General features: G+C 39.7%; 1 protein-coding gene across 10 annotated transcripts in view; it reads right to left on the reverse strand.

Moving 5' to 3' along the window:
* Positions 1 to 25,514, reverse strand: part of LOC119559607 (transcription-associated protein 1) — a 518,267-nt gene that overhangs the window by 439,849 nt on the left and 52,904 nt on the right. For 9 of the 10 annotated variants that reach the window (XM_037872625.1, XM_037872623.1, XM_037872624.1 and 6 more), the window contains one exon: positions 17,205 to 17,371. In XM_037872625.1, the coding sequence (XP_037728553.1) occupies positions 17,205 to 17,371 (167 nt within the window). Of the gene's footprint in view, positions 1 to 7,803; positions 8,288 to 17,204; positions 17,372 to 25,514 lie in introns of those variants that run through there. The other variant, XM_037872630.1, reaches the window with a different exon arrangement.

Genomic DNA, 25,514 nt, shown 5'->3' on the forward strand with positions numbered 1-25,514 from the left:
GCATCGTCAAACTCGAGGTTCCACTAGCATACTGGCGTCGCAAGCCTCGTTGACTTTGGTCATCACCTTCATGTTCGAGATCTTCCATTCCTTCTAGAAATGCTATGAACATTTAGTTTAATGTACTTCTCTTGTAGTGACTCCAAGGTGTTATTCTTGACGCGCTTCTCTGTGTGTGGAGGGTGGTAGTAATTGCGCAACAGTCGCTTGCGGTGTACGCCTCGCTGATTTCCCACGTTGCCGACGCTGCGTGTGCTTATACAAGTGGGATCTATTATCGACAGTGAATTGTAGGCGGTTAGAAGGAACAACTCCAGAGAGGCAAAGGCCTCTAACGCATTGAGTCCTATGACGTTTGTGTACACTCACAAATCGTTGAACTTCGCCCTTTCGTATCCTTTCGCAGCCTTTACGTTATTTAGGTATTGGGCTTTTTGGCCACACGACCTCCGTGTTAGATCTTATAGTCCTATAAGGCTTGCTAAGAATTGCAACGTCTAACCTGAGCTTTGTAATTGTATTGGAGATCCTGGGCCACCCTGCAGTGATTTCGGGTTAGTTGTTTAAGCCTTAGCATCTCATTTTTTTGACACCCTCAATGTATGCCGGACATTTAAAGCTGCCAGACGAGTTATTTGTTGGGAGATCCTTTTTTTGGGCACACAGTGCCGCAGTTCCTAGCCTCGTGATCTTTTAGGTAAAGCTTATCGATATGTGTACAATTTAGTCATTTATAGCATCGCATTTGGGAAAGCAAGGATTTAATGCGGCATATGACCCACCTGTCGGGCCAGCCAATTGAAGCTCTTATATCAATCACGCTCTCTTGGTTTGAATTCTTGTGACCTGCGTTTGGATGGCTAACTTTTGTAAAGTAGTAGGAATTTGTTCTCGACATTAACCCTCTAGTGCCCAAGACCGCCTCTAGACGGGCAAACTTTAAAAACCGTTATTCGCTGTTCTCATTGCTTTTTGTCTTCGTTACCCGATTTTGTAATTCGGGGAAATCCAAAAATGATGTTTGTTGCGTATGCAATAGATGCTTAAAAAATTGGGCAATTCGGCCGAGATAATTATTATATAAAAAGAGCGCAGCAACTTTTGTTTTATATATTTTAAAAAGTCCACCGCAATAAACAAAATTGTTTCCGTATTGTTGATAATACTAGGAACGCAAAACAAAAAACAAACACAAAAAAGATGTTGTTAGTTTCTTATTTCCTTCTTAAGGTAGCCCGTCTAGAGGCGGGTTTGGGACAATTCAGAAAAAAAGGTAAGGTAAGTTTGAAAATGGATCAACTAAAGGCATATTTAAGTTTAAAAAATTGACGACATAGGCTGTCATGTCTTTTTCATGTGGAGATTGTGAGATATTTAAATACGATTGATTTAGAAATTGATACGGACGGAGAAATTTTAAATTTATATTTAATATTTATTTTATTTTATATTATATGTCACTTTTACGCAAACAGTTAAAAACACGATATCAAAGTAAACAAGGAAGAACGCTATAGTCGAGTACCTCGACTATCAGATACCCGTTACTCAGCTAAAGGGACCAAAGGGAAAGGGAGATATGCAAGCAGCAAAGCGAGATTTAAATGCGCCACCTACCGGCGGAAGACAGATTTAAGCATTGTGGGCGTTAGGGTAGGCGTGGCAAATTTTTTTTTGGATCAATCGATAGGCATTGACGAGACCAATACATTTCAGTTAAAATTTTTAATCTAGCATAAAAATTGTGGGCGCCACAGGCTTGGGCGGTTTGTGGGCGTTAGAGTGGGCGTGGCATATTCGCATAACAAATCAATACTCTATCTTTGATAGTTTCCGAGATATCCGCGTTCATATTTACGATTTTTTGAAGTTTGTGGGCGGTTTGTGGGCGTTAAAGTGGGCGTGGCAAACTTTTTTTTGGGTCAATCGATAGGTATTGATGAGAACAATTCATTTCAGTTTAAATTTTTACTCTAGCATCAAAACTGTAGAAGCCACAGTTTTGGGCGGTTTGTGGGCGTTAGAGTGGGCACTCTACTGAAACAAACTTGCGCTGCGTAAGAAGCTCAGGAATCTGCTCGCCAAATCTCAATAGCCTAGCTCTCATAGTTTCCAAGATCTCAGCGTTCATCCGGACAGACGGACAGACGGACATGGCTAGATCGACTCGGCTAGTGATCCTGATCAAGAATATATATACTTTATGGGGTCGGAAACGCTTCCTTCTGCCTGTTACATACTTTCCGACGAATCTAGTATACCCTTTTACTCTACGAGTAACGGGTATAAAAAGTAAGTAAGTAAGTTGCCCTCCAAGAACTCTGCTGACCACGATGCTTTACACAAAATATGGCATGTCGTGAATGACTTCAATGAGAAGTTTCAGTCAGTTCCGATGAGTCAACGCTTATGTGTGGATGAACAAATGTGTGCTACGAAGATGAACCCCTTTCTTCGATAATATTTACCAGACAAACCACACAAATGGAAAGAGAAATTTTTCATTTTGTGTTGTTCAAAGTGGCTCACCAGATCTTGGTGCGGTGATTTTAAAAACCACATAATCTATTTCGACAATTCTTGAATGAAACTATACTAAAAGGTCAGGTTACACGTTTTGTTCGCCCTGAAAAAAAGTACGTTGACATAGATTGCCCAAATGTAGTCCACGAATACTACAGCAACATGGTTGGTGTCGGCCTAATTGACGGACTTATTGGTCGTTATAAGATTCTAGTAAAATCCAAAAAGTACATACAAGGTGAGTTCCAAAGTAAACAGGACTTTTAAAAAAAAGACAGAACAAATAGTTTTTTCGGTAAAATCAATTTATTTTATTCAAAATAGTCTCCTTCTGCGTTTTGCACGGACCAAAAGCATGTCGAACGAGTGTTTTAGCTCGTTGTCCGGTATGGCCGCCAGTATGCCGGTGCAAGCCTTTTGAATGGCCTCTACGTCTGCACAACGCTTTCCTTTCATCGGCAAATGCATTTTTCCGAAAAGGTAGAAGTCGCACGGTGCCATATCAGGTGCATACGGGGAGTGGTTGATGGTTAAAATGTGATTTTTGGTCAAATAGTCGGACACAAGCGTCGATCGATGAGACGGCGCATTATCGTGCAACAAACGCCAACTTCCATCTTCGCGATATTCGGGCCGAACACGTCGAATACGGCGCACCAAACGCTTCAAAACTCCAAGGTAGAATACCGCATTAACGTTTTGGCCGGGTGGAACAAATTTTTTGTGGACAATACCCTTGGAATCATAAAAACAAATCAGCATTGTCTTCACTTTTGACTTCTCCAGGCGCGATTTTTTGGGTTTCGGCTCGTCCGGCGCCTTCCATTCAGCACTCGTTTCGTTTCGGGATCATATTGAAAAAATCACGTTTCGTCACCAGTCACAATCTTGTAAAGGAAGTTCGGGTCTTTTTTTGCCTCTTTAATGATGTCCTTCGAATGTTGAATTCTGAACAATTTTTGGACGTCAGTCAATTTGTGCGGAACAAACCGTGCACACACCTTTTGTAAGCCCAAATGTTCGGTCAAAATGCGATAAAAAGATGTTTTGGAGATGTTCAATTCTATTTCCATGAATTTCAATGATGATTTTGGCTGATTTTTTATGAATTCACGCACAGTTTCGATGGAACTTTCGGTGATCACGGATTTTGGTTGGCCCACATGTTCATCGTCATTTATGTCCTCACGATCACTTTGAAAACGTTGAAACCACTCGTGCACTCTGCTACGGGATAGGCAGTCATCGCCATAAACTTGTTTCATCAATTGAAACGTTTCGGTAAAAGTTTTACCAATTTTAAAACAAAATTTAATGTTGGCTCTTTGTTCGAAGCTCAATTTCGCACCGATGACAAAAACATACTGACACTTAAAACGCAATAACCTCACTTCCAATAGATGAAATGTCGTGAAATTTTTACTGGAAGTCGATAAACGATAGCAGATTCTAACGCACTAGTTGACATATAGATGGCGCCACTAGAGGGCGCTAGATTCAAAAAGTCCTGTTTACTTTGGAACTCACCTTGTAAAACGACTATTTACACATAAGGCTTGACTTAGCCATGATAAATGCTTAAATTTTGTTTCATCGAATAAATCAGCTCGTGCTTGGCAAGCTACAAACCCAAGACAAGTTGAAAATGCAAAGAGCTACATAGGAAATAAAACTTTTCTACCGTCTAATGATGTACGTTATGATGGCGTGGAGCATTTTCCGATCTTTTAATCACGCGCTAGTAAAAGAATCTGAAAGCTACCTGGTTTCACTTCCGAAACACAAATTGTATGCAGTAAATGCAACACAAACCGGAACCTTTCCCTGCATTTTCATTTCATTTCATTTCATTTCATTTTCATCACAAATAAGAAGACTACATATTTGTGCAAATATATTACGGAGTTTTTATACCCGTTACTCGTAGAGTCAAAGGGTATACTAGATTGGTCGGAAAGTATGTAACAGGCAGAAAGAAGCGTTTCCGACCGCATAAAGTATATATTTTCTTGACCAGGATCCCTAGCCGAGTCGATCTAGCCATGTCTGTCTGTCCGTATGAACGCTGAGATCTCGGAAACTATAAAAGCTATAATACTGGAATTAGGCATGCAGATTCCTTGTTTCAGCAGAGTGCCACGCCCACTCTAACGCCCACAAACCGCCCAAAACTGTGGCTACTACAGTTTTGATGCTAGAATAACAATTTTCACTGAAATGTATTGTTCCCATCAATACGTATCGATTGACCCAAAAAAAACGTTTGCCACTCCCACTTTAACGCCCACAAACTTAAAAAAATCGTAAATATGAACGTGGATATCTCGGAAACTATCAAAGATTGGAATTGGGATCTCATATTTAGATTCCGTAGCCTTGTACGCAGCGCAAGTTTGTTACGCGAATATGCCACGCCCACTCTAACGCCCACTCTAACGCCCACAAACCGCCCCAAACCTGTGGCGCCTACAATTTTCATGCTAGATAAAAAATTTGAATTGAAATATATTGGTCTCGTGATTACCTTAGGAAACTAAAATGAAATTTTTATTCTGGTCTTATCTAAGGCTTTTACGAAGGACGCGTTTGCATGCCTGAGAAGAGATAACTTCTGCAAAGTATCCGATGCGATGCCCATTCCAAATTTGTAAGTCATTGGTATTTTGTATATTAAGTCTCGACCAACGGGTCAATATGTAATCTTTATTGTTGAAAGTTTAAATTGAGAGTGTCTTAAAGTCTAGAATTCTATACAGGCAAAAGAAGCATAACAAGCAAAATAAGCATAAAGTATATATATTCTTGATCAAGATCACTAGCCGAGTCGATCTAGCCATGTCCGTCTGTCCGTCCGTCCGGATGAACGCTGAGATCTCGGAAACTGTAAGAGCTAGGCTATTGGCACTTGGCATGCAGATTCCTGAGCTTCTTGCGCAGCGCAAATTTGTTTCAGCACGCTGCCACGCCCACAAACCGCCCAAAACTGTAGCTCCTACAGATTTGATGTTAGAATAAAATTTTAACTGATATGTATTGTTCCCATCAATACCTATCGATTGACCCAAAAAAAAAGTTTGACACGCCCACTTTAACGCCCACAAAAACTATCAAAGATAGAGAATTGGGATTTCAGTATTTGATTCCGTAGCCTTGTACGCAACGCAAGTTTGTTACGCGGATATGCCACGCCCACTCTAACGCCCAGAAACCGCCCAAACCTGTGGCGCCCACAATTTTCATGCTAGGTAAAAAATTTTAGCTGAAATGTATTAGTCTTGTAAATACCTATCGATTGATCGAAAAAAAATGCCACGCTTGCTCTAACGCCCACAAACCGCCTAAGCCACACAATTTTCATGCTAGAAAAAAATTTTAACCGTAATGTATTAGTCTCGTCAATACCTATTGATTGACCCAAAAAAAAGTTTGCCACTCCCAAACGCTACCGCCCACATAACTATATATTGAGATCGCGGGTATGTGGCGCATTTCACTCTTGCTTTGCTGCGTGCTTATCTCCATTTTCCTTTGGTCCCTTTAGCTGTGTAACGGGTATCTGATAGTCGAGGTACTAGACTATAGCGTTTTTTCTTGTTATCACTCCATTCTGTAGTATGTGAGTGTATAAGTCAGCTCCAAGAATGAAATCAATACGGCCGGCCCAGCTTATTAAAGTCAGGGTCCGCTTAATTATCTTCCACTTGGCCTTATCAACATCAACTTGCTTGACTGGTAAAGCTTTCATTAATTTGAAAAGTACTGTTGCTTCCACTTTTAAAATTTTTTGTCTGAAGAATTTATTTTTATTAAAATAAAAGATGGTTTTTAAAAGATCATTTACTTTGTGGTTTGGAATGCACTTACCTGTGGAAGATACTCCACTGATCTCTGAATAAGATTAAATTTTTTGTAACTTTAGAATCTGCGCTGATTTTTCAGAAATTATTCGCTAAAGCATTTTTTTTATGCTTAAGACATTTTAACTTTTTCTATTCCTTCTGATGGACTTAAAATTTGTTACAATATAATATGTGTACCCCAAACCATTGCAAATGGGACAACAGCTTGTGAACAATTCTTTTGAACTGTTACTAAATATATTTTTTTGTTGCACGCTTTCTTATCCTGAATTGAGCTAATCGAACTTATTCGTTGCTCTAAAAATGCTGTAACGGTATATAATGTTTGAATTTATTTTTATTTCTTTATATGTGCAAAGATATCAACATCATCGGAAATTTGTGCCTATAGTTTTGTTATGGGAAGGGACTCATTTAATCTGTCAATTAACATTCTTAATTGCTTCACTGAGTGAACGTTTAAGTTTTCAAGCTCAAGAAGGAGATTTAATTATTCGGAAGATGTTTTCCGTTCATTTTCGTACCGCTTGGTTAATAGTTCCCAGCGTCCTCATAATTAGCCTCAGACCCCAATAATAAGTGAAAAGCTACATTTCCAGCATTTCCCTTAAGGGAAGTCTTGAGAAATCTTATAAATTTTGATTTCAAACGTTTACCTTAGTTGGCACATTTTTGATGATCCTTTTCTTTATGTTATTTGTGATTGTTAACTTATCAAATTCTAGCTCATCTAGAATTTCATAATACCTCCTATAAGTGACATCAGTCATCTCGACTTCTTTAACACTAACTAGTTTTTTTTAATAAAAAATAATTGTGTCAATCCTAATCTCAAAAAATTTTCTTTTATCTCCATTTATATCTTCTAACGTCTCTTTATAATAACTATTTATCTTCTCTATAGCTTTCTCTAACCTGCTATTACCAACTATCTCCTTTTTGGCCATTGCCAATCAACCTCGACTTTGACAAATTTTGTAAAGTACTTAAAAGTTAAGCGTGGGAGCTCCAGCCGCTCCTTGCCAAGGTAATCTCGACTTGCCTTTTAATTAGCGCAATTGTTTTATCGAACAACACTTTAAATTTAGAATGTTGCAGAGTTGTCGAAAAAAAGAAAGGGATGTCAGAATAAATAAAAAAAAACCTTTTAATTGAGTTCTGTATAAAGACTGAATTTTATTTTTCGAAGTTCCTGCTTAGGAAGGTAGTTTGAAATTCTTATGCTAATCTATGTATGACCTACGCAGAGACCACCATCTGCTTGCCCAAGCGGGAGTGTTATTTTTTGACCCCCGCGGTTGATTGATTATTTTGTATGTAGGCTCGAGTAGCTTGCACTTGAAGCATTTCAAAAGCTACCGCTGCTCTCTTAGTGAGTATAAGTAGCAGATCATAAATTATGGCTCTAAAACGATCTACATAAATAGTAAGTAGTGACACATGTGTACGTAGCCCATAAAATTGTATACTTTATTAGTGTTCGTCTGAACAAATGATTCTAAGTCGTAGCATTTTCTCTGCGACTGTCTGATAACCGTGTCAATCGCAGAGTCTCTCTTGACTTGGTCCCGCCTGGGGACCTTCGGAGGCCCACTTCCTGTCGGCATGTTGTCCAGAAATATTTGTTGATATTTTTCAACCAGCTCCTTTAGTGCTGCTAGTCATAAGACATAATCTTTCCAGTTGGTAATGCCGCTTGTTGGACCTCTCATTTGTGTGTATCAGTGTTATTTTTGTAGTGTATGAAGAGGTTTAATCACAATGTACACTTATATTGGTTTTTGGTAACTACCCTGCAGTCCCATTATTCATCACTGGCACAAAATCTTCACGCAGTCGACTGGGACGCCGACAGAGCTGAACGCAACGGCGGCAAAACGCCATTTTGGTGTTGAAAAAGACGCCTAAAAGATAATGAATTAGTGCTTAAAAAGCGATGCATGGTACTGTAGGTTACATTTATAACATTAATGGCGAGTTAAAAAACGTTGGCTCCTACTATTATCTAAAATTATTAGACTTGCCATATGTGGTAAAGAAATTTTTTTTTTAACCAAATCTCTTATTCACTGTTTTATATTGATGGAGTCATCAAACGACTTACTTTCTTTCAGGCCTCTAAGAATGCTTAGTCGAATACCCTTACGAATTCCATTTAATGGATTCGATCTCAATATGGGCATCGACATCTGCCCGTTCGTAACGGCAAATCGGAATATATTCTCTGTGGTGCTCGCTATGAAAGTCGTGCGGCTAGCGCACTAGACTTGTGCGTTCGTCCCACCAAATTTATAGTGAACATGACCGACCGCCCGGTTAGCAGTAACAACAATTCACATATTGTGTCTCATGCTGGTTCTTCTTGCGCTGATGCTTCTCGTGATCCTCTGCTGCTCCGGTTAAATCTGCCGAAGAGTTTGGGTGTTCGAGAAGCGTCACCGTTCTAAGACTGGGGTGCGCAGGCGCCGAGCTTTAAGACTTGACCCTCTGTGCAAGCCGATCCAGCCAGACGCTCACTCAATTTCTCGGCACGCATGCGGTCTCTCGCCGTCCCTTCCCTCTCTCTCGCCGTCCCTTCCCTCTCTCTCGCCGACCCTTCCCTCTTTCTCGCCGTCCCTTCCCTCTCTCTCGCCGTCCCTTCCCACTGTCTCGCCGTCTTTTCCCCCTCTCTCCCCCTCTCTCTCCGGCCCTTCCCCTCTCTCACCGGCCAGACGCTCACTCAATTTCTCGGCACGCATGCGGTCTCTCGCCGTCCCTTCCCTCTTTCTCGGCGTCCCTTCCCTCTCTCACGCCGTCCCTTCCCACTGTCTCGCCGTCTTTTCCCCCTCTCTCTCTCTCTCTCGCCGGACTTTCTCTCTCTCTTTTTCTCTCTCTGTCTTTCTCTCTCTCTTTCTTTCTGTCTCTATTTCTTTCTTTATCTCTCTCTTTTTCTCTTTCTCTCTTTCTTTTTTCCCTCTTTTTCTCTCTCTCTCTTTTTTTCCCGCTCTTTCTCTCTCTCTCTCTCTTTTTTTCTCTCTCTCTTTTTCTCTCTCCCTTTCTCTCTCTCTCTTTCTCTCTCTCTCTTTCTCTCTCTCTCTTTCTCTCTCTCTCTTTCTCTCTCTCTCTTTTTCTCTCTCTCTCTCTTTCTCCCTCTCTCTTTCTCTTTCTTTCTCTTTCTCCTTCTCTTTCTCTTTCTATCCCTCTTTCTCTCTCTCTCTCTCTTTCTCTCTCTCTCTTTCTCTCTTTCTCTCTTTCTCTCTCTTTCACTCTATATCTCTCTCTCAGCTTTGAAGTGCTTTGATTCTCAGAATAAAAAATCATTAGTCAAACGCCGTGCCAGACTCAAGTCCGACATCACTCTTGTCTTGGTATGGGCTGATCAAATGGTCACACGAATAGAGCTCCTAAAGGAAGGAGTTCAACCAGTTCAGCGATTGCATTGCTCTTCACGAGGAAGTGAAAGGTTATTTCGATCCGGTCTACGAAGCAAAATATCAAGGGAAATATCTCTCAAATATCTCAAGGAAAGGAGTAATGATCTACAACCGGGGACATCTACGAGCAGTGCGAGTGGCAGCAACGGGCTTCAGTCAAACAACGATGCAATCTTGAACTTGCTGCAACAAAACCAACTACTATTTGAGCGACTTGGTGTAAGTCAGAGCACACCGCACACGCCTAATCATGTTGGTGGTGACGTCACATTAGCGAATTCTTGGAATACTCACGGCGAATTCAAATCTGAGCGAATTGCCGAAAATTTAAATCAAACTGTTCTCTGGCAACTACACGGACACATAAATGAAAGAACAAATCATATAAAACTGCATTTGTCCAACACCCAGAAGTTTCATGAGGCTGCCAACTTGGTTCGACACTTGGCAAATACGGACACGGCTTACAACACTGCATGGGAACGTCTTAAGGAAAGATACAATCGTGCGCACATTGTAAACTCGTTTTTGGAGCAGTTTATAAACCTGCCAGCAACTACAAAGATCGATGCAACAGTTCTACGGAAGGTTTCGGACGGAGCAAACGAAATTGTTCGTGGGTTGGATGCGGTGAATCAGACGGGACTTGATTGTTGGATCATATATCTAGCCCTAGAAAAACTTGACGCTGACTCACCGACTCTGGAGGAATTCTTCAAGTTTCTCGATTCTCGCTGCGAAGAACTGGAGCTTAGCAAAAGCAAGCTTGCGACTAGAAGCAAGACAAAAACACATCCTGAAAAGCCAAAAAGGATGGTTGATGGTTGCGGTTAAAAGTAGTGGCTGCACCAAATGTAGTTCTACAGAAGACACTCTGAGGGGTTGTCAGCAGTTTCTGGATATGTCTGGAGTGCAGAGGCGATCATTTGTGAAGGAGAAATCACTATGCTACAACTGCTTGCGACCTGGTCATGGGGTCAACAGGTGCAAGTCAACATACAAATGCAGGCAATGCAAAGGAAATAATGACTCCCTTCTTTATGACCAACTGAATCCACAGTCCAGTGGGAATCTTGCCCAGACAGCGGAGGGGGACGAGCAAAACTTAAACGCGTCTAACAACTCAGTGACACTTAGTCATTTGGCTCAAAAAAAACGGGCACCCAAAAGGTTGTATGTGCATAGCGAAGCATATTACCAACTGCTGTGGTGTATGTTAAAAACGCAAAAGGTGATAACGTTAAATGCCCTCTCCTATTAGACACAGGATCAGAGCTGTTTTATGAATCTGAGCGTTGCATCCAAGCTTTCGGATTGGGACGGTCGGCATCACGCATCTTGGTTACGGGAATCTCTTCGGTAAAAGCAGCCACGGCAAGGGGATGCAGCACGCTGCAAACCAAGTCTCGCATATCCAATGATCGTTTGGTTGTCTATGCCCACGTGCTGGGCAGACTCACCTCATCTCTGGAACGCCAAAATATCGACGCATCGACACTCGAGGTATTTAAGGATCTGCAGTTGGAGGATACACATTTTAATGGAAACACACCAGTTGATATACTATTAGGTCAGTGTTCACAGGACAAAAGATGTACGACAACAAAGGTAATCTTATCGCTATTTCGTCGGTATTCGGATGGGATATCACTTCACTCATCACATCGAACGCAAGCAACGCTATTGCACTAACCACAACAATGGATATCGACTACACGCTTCAGAAGTTTTGGGAACTGGAGAACGTTCAAAGCAACACAAAATTGGAACCGGAAGACGAACAGGTCGAGAAGCACTTTCTCGCCACCCACAGTCGCGATGAAAACGGTAAGTATCGTATGTCGCTGAACTTCCATTCAACACGGAATGTCCTGAATTCGGAGAAACTCTACATGGAGCTGCTAAACGTTTTAAATCGGTGGAGTGACGACTGCAACAAAACGAGCAGCTGCGAAGGAAATTGCTACCGGGAATCAGTACTTTCTTCCCCACCCACCATTTTCAGCGGACATTGTTAAAATGTCCCGCCAAGTATGGGTTAACAAAAACTACAGAAACTACCAGAAGATCCTTTGGAGAGAGGATCCATCCGATCCGATTAAGCATTTCCAATTGTGCACTGTAACATACGGAACGTCATGTGCACCATTCCTGGCGGTACGAGTGCTGGAACAACTCGCTGTAGATCATCAATAGGAGGAGAGGAGGAGATCATCACACATCCAGCCGGAGGATTTTTATGTCGATGATGTTTTTACTGGGTCAAACAAAAAGGATGAACTACGTCGAAACGAAACCGAAACGAGTTGATTCAGCTGATGTCGTGCACAAATCTTGAACTCTTGAAATGGGTATTCAATACCTCATTCATACAAACGGATGATACCGACGCACAATCGTCGCCAGTTAAAGTTCTCGGACTATACTGGCATCCTGGAAAAGACATTCTGACGTACAACAAAGGTTTAGCGGCAAATCCTGATTGCACAAAGAGACAAGTATTGTCCGACGTCTCCAGGATATTTGATCCCCTCGGACTCTTGGCACCCATTGTAATTGTAAAGATTTTTTTCCAAAAACTCTCGCTCTTAAACTTGGATTGGGATGACCCGCTCTCAACTAAACTAGCGGACAACTGGCTGAAGTGGAGAGCAGATCTAGACACTACCAAAATTCCAAATACCATGTTTCGTTGCCAAAGACGAGCTCCGCGGATTTTCGGATGTTTCAACCAAGGCGTATGCTTCTGTGATGTACAGCAGAGTTACAAATGACGAATGATCCATCCCGGAATCTCTTATGGCTGCGAAAAGTAGGGTGGCTCCACTGAAACAACAATCCTTGCCACGCCTGGAGCATTGCGCAGCGCTTCTTCTAAGCAAACTCATTCGTTCGATCTCTTCTGGATTACGCCACAAGAACATAACTGTTTTTGCCTGGTCCGACTCATCAATAGTGCTCTCCTGGTTATCCTATGCACCAGCCCAACTAAAGACTCATTGACACTAGGCCTTACGGCACGTAGACTCCAAATTAAACCTAGCTGACTGCGCTTCCAGGGGTCTGATGGCTGCTGACCTTATCGATTTCCATTTGTGGTGGAATGGACCTTTGTGGCTACGGGACCAGGATCAATACCTGGTAAAGTTGAACGATTCACGATTTGGTTTATCTCTTTCAGACAAACGCATTCAAGGAAAAGTCAAGACAAACTGTTTGGCTACACTGGCTGTTGCAACTCAGGTTCATCCCCTCGATGAGCTGATCGCACGAGTTTCTTCTTGTCTTAAGCTCGTTCACATTGTCGCCTATGTGAAGCAATTAATTCAACCGACACAAAATCCATCCTGCGAAATCTCTCCATCTCTTACATTTGAAGAGATTAAGGCAGAAAGGATCATTTGTATAAAACACGAGCAACGCTGTTTTCACGAGGACTCTCAATTGCTCCTTGTCAAGAAACCCCTAAAGATCCGATCGCAGCTGGTCAAACTGGCACCAATGATAGACGAAAACGATTTGCTGAGGGTAGGCGGACGACTGCACCAATTGCAATTGTCCCGAGAGGCAAAACACCCAGTTTTGCTACCAAAAACGCACCGCATCTCGAAGCTGATTTTGGAACACGAGCACCGAGTAAATCTTTACCCTGGCGTTTCCTTCCTGTTTGTAATCGTTCGTCAGAGATTCTGGATAATTGGAGCACGTAATCTAATTCGCAGAATAACACACGACTGTTTATTCTGTTTTCGTCAACGGTACTAAACTGCCCAACAACAAATTTACGCAGCGTGCGTGTCACCCAAACCCTTCCATTTGTCAATACTGTTTGCGACTATGCAGGTCCAATCTTTCTGAAGGCTGCCAAAGTTCGGAAGCCACGTATCAGCAAGGGCTACATTTGCTTGTTCGTCTGGATGGTCACCTCGGCCATACACCTGGAACTTGCCACTGATCTGACAACAGAAACCCTCCTGGCTGCCTTGCAGCGCTTCTTATCCCTACGCGGCAAGTGTAGCAAGATTTACAGCGACAACGGTACAAACTTTGTTGCAGCTAAGCGATCCCTCAACGTAATGCAAGTATTGCTTTCATCACAATGATACAAGGACATCGTCACATCCACTCTGGCGGATGATGGAATTCAGTGGGTACTCATTCCCCCTAGGTCTCCTCATTGGGGAGGGAAATGGGAGTCGGCAGTTCGCTGTGTCAAACTGCATCTGCGCCGCGTCACCGGCAATTCAACGCTCACCTTTGAACAAATGCGCACCTTGCTTGCTCAAATCAGCGCAGTGATAAATTCACGCCCCTTATGCTACACATCGGATACCGAAAACAACTACTTATCACCCGCCCACTTATTAATTGGGCGACCGTTAACCACCGTGCCAGATCCTGACTTAAGCCACATCCCTGTGGGCCGATTAGGATATTGGCGAAGCATCCAATCTATGCTTCAAGGATTCTGAAAGAAATGGCATCAGGAGTATCTGACTACTCTGCAACAACGTCCGAAATGGACCACTTCAACACCCAACCTCTCGATTGGTGATGTAGTTCTCGTTGAGGAGTCCAATACACCACCAGCATCTTGGCACATCGCACGGGTTATGGATACCTATCCAGGGAAGGACAACTTCGTTCGAGCAGTCAAATTGAAGACATCAACTGGAGAGATGATCACACCGATCACGAAGGTTGCTGTTTTGCCCCATTCAGAAACTGTGTTTCAGGGCGGGCCGGTATGTTCGTGAACGGTTGCAGTCTTTAATAAACTCTCATATTTAGGCACATAATGCCATATCTATCCCATGTAACAGAAAACCGATATACATATATATATATACACTTTTTGATTTCTGGCAACGCTGCTACGATGGCGTCTTTTTGTGAAATTTATCTCAGTATCAAATAGGCTTCGCAACTGGCAAGAATAAAATTACATACAGTTCACACAACACAATCGCTTATATTTCTAACCACCTGCATATATCTATATGAAGATCTTGGAGCCAAGCTTTTTCACAGTCCGTCTGCCGGTCAGAATAAACGCTATACTTTTAATATAACCTAATCGTGCGTTATTAATTATAAATATAAGGGTGGCATATTTGTTGTCTTCCCCACAAACATTTGGTGACCCCGACGTGATAGTAGTTTTTTTCTTGCTTCGTAGGAAGCTCCAAATTAAACCCAGCTGACTGTGATTCCAGGAGTCTAAGGGGTCCTTTTTTGTCACAAAAACCATTTTGCTGCAAAGTCATCAAATTTACCCTAATATATAACTTTGTCAATTGAAAAAAGTTTTTTACGAAAAGGTCTCGTTAAGAGGCTTGTTTGTTTGTACAGACAATGACCCAAATATCAAAAACATGTTTGTAATCCCGCACACTCAATAAAAAATTTTGAGTGCCAATTTAATAAGTGATTGATAAGTAATAGATTTCAAAAGCAAAAAAAATTAATATGTCACGAACGAGACTCGAATAAATTTTCGTCACAGAAGTTGATATCAGAACTTTTGTTTGCTGAAGGTGCGATCGTCACTAGACCTTTACCTCGTTAATTTTTTTTTTTCTATCATAAGTTTTTGTTTTAAAAATCAATCACATTCATCTTCATACAGCTTCAATTTTCTTATTTTTTACTTTTCCACTTTCACCGATCTTTTTCCCAAACGAATTAAAATTTGTACTGTCTTTGTATGAAATCCTTTTAGGTTTTGCAATATCTTTTGATTGTTGTAACACTAATAATGATCGGACCATCACAGCAGTGATGCAGTGGGCTTCATCACAAAGTTATCTGCCGTCCACAGTGATATTTAAATAGAGTGCATTTTAGTTTTCGTCAAAAGCTTTTAACGCAGAGAAAGAATAAAAGTCGTTTTGAAAGGCGTACAAAGAATTCTTTTTTAATTCCTTTTCAGGTGTACTAAATATAGCTGTTTGTAGCTGATTTTCTGCCAAACTAACGAGTTTTTCTAAAAGTGGTAAAACTAAAGATTCTCGCGCTAAGTTGTTTAGCATCATCTTAGATTTCCAGGACCTTCAAATAGAGTTTGGATACGCACTAAGTGTTAGATGTTCTGAGAAACGAGACTTTTAACAACAATGTTTCGTAGGTCAAAAGTTGAGGAATCTCAAGGGCTATATACCTTAACATTTAATTTGTAATCGTTAGTCGTTTTTGAGGAATCAGAAAACAAGCTCAAAAAAATCTGAATACAAAAAAAAACTTTTGCCAATAATTTTTAAACGGTGGTATTTAGACAAATTAATTTAGAAAGGCGTACAGAGCATTTCAAAACACCTTTCTAACAACATTTAGCACAAGTCTGTAGCTATAGTAAATCACAAGTTACGGGTGTACAAAATGTAGCTATTTATAGCTGCTTTCTCGCCAAATTAGCTTGTTTTTCCAAAAGTGATTGAACTAAAGTTTCTTATATTAAGCTGTTTAGCATCGTCTAGAGTTTTCAGGATTCTAAAATAACATTTTGGGACAAACTGACAAACAAAATAAAATTTTCATTTTGGAAAGTCTCACAAAATCTGGTTTTGCTTATTACCTTTAAACGAAGCATCCGATCTTCACAGTTGAGGTGTCACTCGACGCTTTTTAAGTGACAATACAAGTAGCTTAACAGCGGGGGTATTTATTCCAAACGGCTCCAACAGATCACATTTTCTAAATTTTCCCTTTTACACTTTCACCGCTCTATCTCCCAAACCAATTGTTTTTTCTAAGTCTTGGTATGTAATCCTTTTAGTTTTTGCAATACCTTTCGATTAATATATCACTCGAAACAAGCGGACGATTACAGTAGATTTCCATTTCTTCGTGTATACATAAAAGTCGCCTTCGCACATCCTCCTGGTGCGCTTCGTCACTACGTGGACTGTCGTCCACAGTGATTTTATATATTTGTAGGATGAAGAAGACTTTCAAAAACAAGATTAAAAATTAAAAAAAAAGAAAATTCTTTAAGTTTAAAATTGTTTTTTAATATTTTTTAATACCCCTTATCTTAAAAACGATTTTAATTTAAGCAGAATTTTTAAAGTTCTTTACTTAAAAAATTAAAAGCCTCGATAAATTGACATAAACAAATTTCAAAAACAAGGAAGAACGCTATAGTCGAGTACCTCGACTATCAGATACCCGTTACTCATCTAAAGGGTTATGTGGGCGGCAGACAGATTTAAGCGTTATGGGCGTTAGAGTGGGCGTGGCAAACTTTTTTTGGGTCAATCGATAGGATGTAAGAACGTGACAGAAGTACTATAATTTAAAATGATTCCTAACTTCACAATTTTGTACATATTTTTAGCCATAAGAGCGAGTACAAAACGTCTTTTGGTTTTAAATCAATAATTTTAATAAAGATATAAATTAAAATTACCTTTGCATTGCTGTTGGTTGCAAATTAATGGTAGTCAATATTAAAGGAATGAATTCGGAAACTTCTTGATGTACTGCGTTTTTATATATTTGATACATAAGTACAACAATTATTGGGAGCTCCTGCAAAACCTTCAAGGACAATATTCCGCGAGGAAGAAGGTTATACTAAAAATAAAAGAAAATATGTATTTATTTAATATAGATCAAGAAACGCTGCTTCGATTATCAAATACCATGTGAAAGCCTATTTATCTTAGTTAGTCATAAGTTTTAAAATATCAGTGAAATGGGTACGATTCTCAGCATTCAAATAAGTATTCATCTGTTAAATCAATTTCAATTTGAGTTTTTACAAAATCTTCAAGAATGTGGGCGCTAAACAGGATTTAGAGGTTTAAAAATTTAAAAAAAATTATATCTTTGGTGTTTTTTAACATATAACCTCATACGCTAAGAAACAACATTTTTTAACTAGTTCTGAATTTTGAATTAAATTTTATCAAAATCGGACAACTATATCATATAGCTGCCATAGGAACGATCGTAAAATCAGTGGGAAAATAATATGAAACAAATTATAGCTTCGGTGTTCCTTAACATATAACCTCCTACGCTTGGAAATAAAATTTATCGAAATCGGACGACTATATCATACAGCTGCCATAGGAACGATCGGAAAATTGGTAGAAAAATAATATGAAAAAACTTATAGCTTCGGCGTTTTTATAACATATAACTTCCTACGCTTAGAAATAACATTTTTTAATTAGTTCTGAATTTCGAAATTAGTTTTGTCAAAATCGGACGACTATATCATAAGTCATAGGAACGATCGGAAGATTGGTGGAAAAATAATATGAAACAAATTATAGCTTCGGTGTTATTTGACATATAACCTCCAACGCTTGGAAATAACATTTTTTAATTAGTTCTGAATTTCGAATTAAAGTTTATCAAAATCGGAAGACTATATCATACAGCTGCCATAGGAACGATCGGAAAATTGGTAGAAAAATAATATGAAAAAACTTATAGCTTCGGCGTTTTTATAACATATAACTTCCTACGCTTAGAAATAACATTTTTTAATTAGTTCTGAATTTCGAAATTAGTTTTGTCAAAATCGGACGACTATATCATAAGTCATAGGAACGATCGGAAGATTGGTGGAAAAATAATATGAAACAAATTATAGCTTCGGTGTTATTTGACATATAACCTCCAACGCTTGGAAATAACATTTTTTATTTAGTTCTGAATTTCGAATTTAATTTTATCAAAATCGGACGACTATATCATATAGCTGCCATAGGAACGATCGGAAAATTGGTGGGAAAATATTATGAAACAAATTATAGCTTCGGTGTTTTTTGACATATTATCTTATACTAGGGAATATCATTTTTTGTATTTTTTAATTTAATAATTATAACTGCAAGGGTATACAAACTTCGGCATGCCGAAGTTCATACCATGTTTTTTTTTATTTATCAAAGATTATTAATTATTAGCCTTTTTAAAAATTTTTTAAAATGTATTTAACACGCTTTATCATAATCATACAGCTAAGCACAAGTATATTAAATTGCAGCGTGCCCAATGTAAAAAATGTAGAAAGTGTATTTACTTAGTAGATCGAATTTCGAATTTAATTTTATCAAAATCATACGACTATATCATATAGCTGATATAGGAACGATAGAAAAATTGTTGGGAAAATAATATGAAATAAATTATAGCTTCGGTGTTTTTTGACATTGGGAATATCATTTTATGCATTTTTAAGAATTTCGAACTAAATTTAATAATTATAACTGCAAGGGTATACAAACTTCGGCTTGCCGAAGTTAACTTCCTTTCTTGTTTAATGTAAAATTACAAAACAATAAATATTTGAAATAAATAGACAAAAAGTGTTATGCACAATTAGAAACTTAGAGCTCCCAGCTTCAAAACTAAAACTATTATAATGACTGCTGCAAGATATATCAAGTCCTGCCCCCTGGATCCCAAGCCTGGAGGACTGTACTGAAGGTTAAGGGCCATCCTCAAATTGGCGATATTAAAAAAGGACATTGTTCGTGTAGAGCGTTCAAAGTGGTTTTGTAAAGCATCGTCAGCGTGCTGTTTCCAAATGGCCACCTGAACATCACACACCATGTTGTCAAGGGCAGTTTGTACTTTGTTAAAAAAAACGAACAGTAAAATCAAATATTTTTACACCCGTTGCTCGAAGAGAAAAAGGATATTCTTATTTTAGATTCGTCGGAAAATATGTAACAGGTAGAAATAAGCGTTTCTGACCCTATGGGGCATATGTACATATATTCTTGATCCTGATTAGCCGAATCGAACTAGTATCTAGTATAGAGAGAGGTTTCCGCAATAAGGAATACTCTCTGGCAGCGTTTCTAGACATAGACGGCTTTAACAACGTCACCCCAACGGCTATCACTGGCGCTCTGACTGAACTGGGCTTTGAGCGGCCTATAGTGGGACTCATACACTCCACGCTTACCAGCAGAGTAGTGTACTCCACTATGGGATCTGCTCACTCGACCAGGAATGTTAGCAGAGGCACCCCGCAAGGGGGTGTGCAAACTACTATCACTTCTAGAGGAAGCGGGCACTAAAGTGGTAACGTACGCGGATGAATAAATTAAATTTCCGAAAACTCTTTGCAAGCTGATGGAGACAGCCCTATCCACCCTCTCTAGGTGGACAGCGGATTGTGAAATGTGAGTTAACCCAGAAAAGACAAGGGACTATAAGATACCAAGTCTAACTCTCGCAAACTCGCCTAACCCTCAACAACCAAGCAAAGTAATTAGGTGTCATCCTTGACAAAAAGCTCCACTGGACAGACAACATCTTATACCGCACACGCAAAGCTGCCATAGCACTCTTGGCTTGTAAAAAAGCTATAGGGAGGAAGTGGGGCTATACACTGCAATAGTCAGGCCCATTCTTCTCTACCGAAAAATCGTGTGGTGGCCTACCCTAGAAAAGAATTGTAACCTTAGGATCCTTCACAAGATCCAAGGAAGCGCAGAGCTCTGTATCAGTGGGGTGCTCCGCACCACCGCAACTGAAGCACTAAACACAATCCTAGACCTTCAAGCCCTGGGACCTACTAGTCATCTGCAATAACGCTGAGGTTCCGCGAAGCAGCGGCATGGACAACAAGCTCAACGGGTCACTCCAGTATCCTAACAAATCAGATATCCATACCGCATATTACAGGTTTCGTTCCACCCATAGTCAACTTCGAAAGGAGGTACAAGATTTTCATACCCACCCGTTCAGACTTGGACAACCTCCCACACCAATTCAAAAACGCCGTCACTATTGTAACGAACTGATCTTTGTGGTCTGCTCGCTACGAGATTCGTGTGGCTAGCTCAGTAGATTGTGTGTTCGTCCCATTAAATTTATATAAACGTGACCGCCCAGTAGCTCAGTGAGAAAGCACAGAATTACAAACGACTTGGTAGCTCGGATGGCCATTATATCGTCACTTGTGGCCTTCGGTATCTCCGACGGTCCTGGTTGTCTCGATGACCTCACCTCTCGCCTCGTTGACTCGATGCTCCAGTCTTGGAGCTCCCTGAAGATCCTTGAAGCTCCCTAAAGATGCTCGCTCGCTGCTCGTCTCTGACGCGTTGACTCGGCGATTGCTTATAGCGACTCGGACTCGCGAGGGGGGTCAGCCGTGCGGGCTTAAGGAATCAGGATCACTCCTTTCGACACACCGCCGCCTGTCCCTTGGGGTTTCCGCTCAGATACGGCGGATAGTCAAGGTTAAACGCCAGGAAGCTGCTGTGCTCTGTTAACGAATGTTCCACCCTAGCCTCACCCTTCTGCTTATTGTCCGGGACGTTTCCGCGTGGCTCGCTCTGTCTTGCGTGGCTGTCGTGATGTGGTGGCTGGCTTGCTGCTGACAATGTCTTGCGCACTGCTCCTGGCGGTGCTGGCTGCGCGGCTGGACGTAGCGTGGCTTTTGGTACTCGGGGATTCGGGCGTACGCCGATCCGGGACTTCACGGGTCGAAACCGTAGGGCTCTCCTGGACAACTCCACTTGAGACCGTACCGATCGACCGCTCTCCCTTCTGGCTTGTTATACTCGTATTTTGCAGATTACTGGTGACGCAAAACCCATGACTTGGTAAGGTCCGTCGTATCTTGGGGCCAATTTTGCTGCGAACCCTTCAGCCACTTTTGATAAATGGTGTTCCTTGGCCCACACGACGTCACCCACCGCTGGTCGTATAGGGTGCTCGGTAGTCTTGGCTCTCTGCCTTGGGTAATGAACGACGGTGTGTAACCTGTGGGTTCCAAAACGCTCGTGTTTACTGCCAGCAGGATTTCCGGCCATTTTTCGTCCCAGTTTCTGCCCTGCAAACTGCGCTATTATTGTCTTCACCGTTCTATTTGATCTCTCATTCGGGTTCTCCTGCGGGGTGTATGGAGCTGTGAACTCTTGCTTGGTTACCATTTCGGCCAGGAAACTCTTGAAAACTTTGCAGGCAAACTGTCTGTTATGACTACTTTCGGGACCCCATACCTCGCGATTATGCGTTCCCTGAAAGCTTTCTTTAGGGATTCGGCCGTCGCGCTTCGTAGTAGCACCAACTCAGTCCACTTGGCGAACCGGTCTATCAGTACCAGCAGCATTTGGTTGCCGTGCTTTGAACGCAGCAGGGGTACGACGAAGTCCGCACATACCGTAGCCCATGGTTCCTCTGGCACCTGCGTCAGCATTGTCCCAGCAGTCTGCATCTGATTCGGCTTGAATACATGCAAATTAAATTCGTCGTTTGTAGATGATTTAAAAAAATTTGTTTTTTTATTTTTAAAACTCAGGTGATAAACCTTTATTCTTAAACACAACTAATTCAAGACACTTTTAAAACTTGTGAACCGATCGCGGTCTCGGATAAAATAAGATTGACTGTTAATTCTAAAAAATTATCCAATGAACCTCGGCCAGAAGCTTTCCTTTTCTTAAGCTTCCAGAACTTTAATTTTTGTTTAAAATAAAAGCTTATGCTGAAACTGTCGCATCTCGTTGTGAAATGAAATTATGCTTACCGATGCAATTTGATTGAAAATCGGAACGCAATATATATATATATGAACTTAGAACGCAATACTGTAGACTTCGAACGAAAGAATTTGGGCTTCGAACGGAAGCTTGTGTTTACTTTAGCGGCCCTCGAAGTAAATGGAAAAGGCAAAGGCAGAATCTTAAACAAAGGCAAAGGCAATGTCGCTGAAGGCAAGGGTAACATAGTTCAATCTCAGCTATGTTCAAAAATATGTTTATAAATTCCATAAGTGGAACCGTTTCATGGGTTGGATAACTCTCCTCCCCCTTGTAAAATGGATCGTCCCGATTCAATATGAAATTCATTTAATTGATCTCTTAATTCTGTTAAAGAAATTTCTTGGTTAATAGGTTTTTCTGGTTCTGGCCGTTGTTTTTTGGTTACAAATAATATGGCATTTTTGTATTTTATAATAAGTACAAAAATCAAATATATAATGATTAAAATTAATAATATAAAGGTAAGTGATATTTTAGTCATATTAATTTAAATGAAAGGATTTAAAATGTTTATATTATCTAAATAAAGTTCTGAGTTATTTGATACTATGTAATCGGATATTTCATAATTTTTGAAGTGGTTCGTAGTCAAGTAGTTAATAATTTTTTTTTCCAAATTGGTATATGAAATATTATTAATTTCGGTTGTACCATTAAATGTTATCAAAAATGAGTAAAACAAGTTTTTTCATTATTTATAATGCAATAATTATTAAAAAGTTCGTTCTTAAAGTTAGACATTTCATAAAACATATTTGCGCATTTTGCGACTTGATTGCTTAATACTAGTTCTCCATCGATTTGGGAAATCGCTCTAGCGTGGTATATTTCGCATCTGTTTTTTATTATTGGGTATTTTATATAAATTATTACAAGTTCTTTATGCAGTGCAATTTAAAAACAGAGATGTCCTTTAAGTCAGCGATAATTACTGGTTTTTGTTCATGTTTTAATACTTCCATGATGTCATAATTGTTTAATATTTTGGTATTAAAATCGTCAATTTTTGCTAGTGTGATTGTGTCAATTAAATTTTGCAGATCAAATGTTAATAATCGTAAGCGATGTTTTCGCAGTGGTAAATCTTGATCAATAAAAGCATTTTTAAAATCATCAGAAAGAGATTCTATTTCTTTGAACAGTTTGGAATTGATAATAAATTGCTTATTATTATTTTCAAAATCATCATGATCCGGAGTTTCAGCTAACCATTTCCACACAGTGCCTATCTCATTTATCCCCCTTTTTGATCTAGTTCATATTAATTGTGATAAAATTAAATCGATTACTTCTATGTCATATTTAATTTCCCATTGTGACCTTTTATTAGTATCTTTTTTATATTATCTGATTCCAATTTTATTCTTTCTTTATAAAAACTTAAGTTAGTTACGTGAAATAATTCTGCGTATGAATCGTCAACACGTCTTTATTGTCCTTGAATAAAAGATACTCGTGACTTTTATAGTCAACTATTTCTGATTTTGTTAATTAAATAAGGTGTAGTATGAGCACCTGATAAAACATTTTCTGGAAAAGGTAAAAATAAGTAACATATAAATTTTTAGAATTGTATATTATCTTTGTGAATAATTCTATTTCTATTGTTGATTATTATTTTGTTAGGTAAATTTTCTTTAACTACTTGTTATACCCGTTACTCGTAGAGTAAAAGGGTATACTAGATTCGTCGAAAAGTATGTAACAGGCAGAAGGAAGCGTTTCCGACCCCATAAAGTATATAAAATCTTGATCAGGATCACTAGCCGAGTCGATCTAGCCATGTCCGTCTGTCTGTCCGTCCGGATGAACCCTGAGATCTTGGAAACTACAAAAGCTAGTTGGGATTTGAGCTTCTTGCGCAGCTCAAGTTTGTTTCAGCAGTGTGCCACGCCCACTCTAATGCCCACAAACCGCCCAAAACTGTGGCTCCTACAGTTTTCATGCTAGAATAAAAATTTTAACTGAAATGTATTGTTCTCATCAATACCTATTGATTGACCCAAAAAAAAGTTTGCCACGCCCACTTGAACGCCCACAAACTTCAAAAAATCGTAAGTATGAACGCGGATATATCGGAAAATATCAAAGATAGAGAAATGGGATTTCAGATTTAGATTCCGTAGGCTTAAGCGCAGCGCAAGTTTGTCACGCGAATATGCCACGCCCACTCTAACGCCCACAAACCGCCCAAGCCTGTGGCGCCCACAATTTTCATGCTAGACAAAAAAATTTAACTGAAATGTATTGGTCTTGTCAATACCTATCGATTGATCCAAAAAATTTGCCACGCCCACTCTAATGCCCACAACGCTTAAATCTGTCTACCGCCGGTAGGTGGCGCATTTCAATCTTGCTTTGCTGCTTGCATATCTCCATTTTCCTTTGGTCCCTTCAGCTGAGTAACGGGTATCTGATAGTCGAGGTACTCGACTATAGCGTTCTTCCTTGTTTATTATAATCCGGTTGAACTAATTCTACTTGAGCAACGAGATTTTCTTTCAGCTCGTTAAAAGCTTTAATAGCTGGGTCATCCAGCTGAATTAACATTTTTGTTGACATTCTTTTTGAAATTTTGCCATTATGACCTCCATGATATTTTGTTAAAGGTTTGGCTATAGAGGCGTAATTTAAAACAAATTTTCTATAATAGCCCGTAAGGCCTAAGAAACTTATTAGTTCCCGAATATTTTTTTGAAGCGGATATTTAATAATGATGTCAATTTTTTCTGGGTCTGTCTTGATGACGTTATAAGATACGATGTATCCTAGAAAACTGGTTTCGCGTTTAAAAAACTTCGATTTTTCTAAAGAGATTTTCATGTTTGCCTTTAATAATATATTTATAATTTTGTTTAAGTCTTTATAATGTTGTTCAATCGAGTTTGAGAATATTATAATGTCGTCCATGTAGACATGACATGTTTTCCCTATTTGTTCTCTTAGGATGTCGTCCATTGCTCTCTGAAAAATTCTTGGTGCATTTGTTAGTCCGAATGGCATTCTTCAAAATTCGTATTTTCCATTATTTATTGAAAAGGATTTTTTTTCCACATCAGATTCTTTCATTAATATCTGATGAAAACCTGATTCTAAATCTATTGTTGAAAAATATCTTGCTTTTCCCAAATTAGATAGAATTACTGATGGGTCTTGCATGTTAGGTATGGTACTTTCATTTAATTTTTTATAGTCAATGA

Source organism: Drosophila subpulchrella, unplaced genomic scaffold (genome assembly GCF_014743375.2).
Source record: "Drosophila subpulchrella strain 33 F10 #4 breed RU33 unplaced genomic scaffold, RU_Dsub_v1.1 Primary Assembly Seq26, whole genome shotgun sequence".
NCBI classification, from domain to species: domain Eukaryota; kingdom Metazoa; phylum Arthropoda; class Insecta; order Diptera; family Drosophilidae; genus Drosophila; species Drosophila subpulchrella.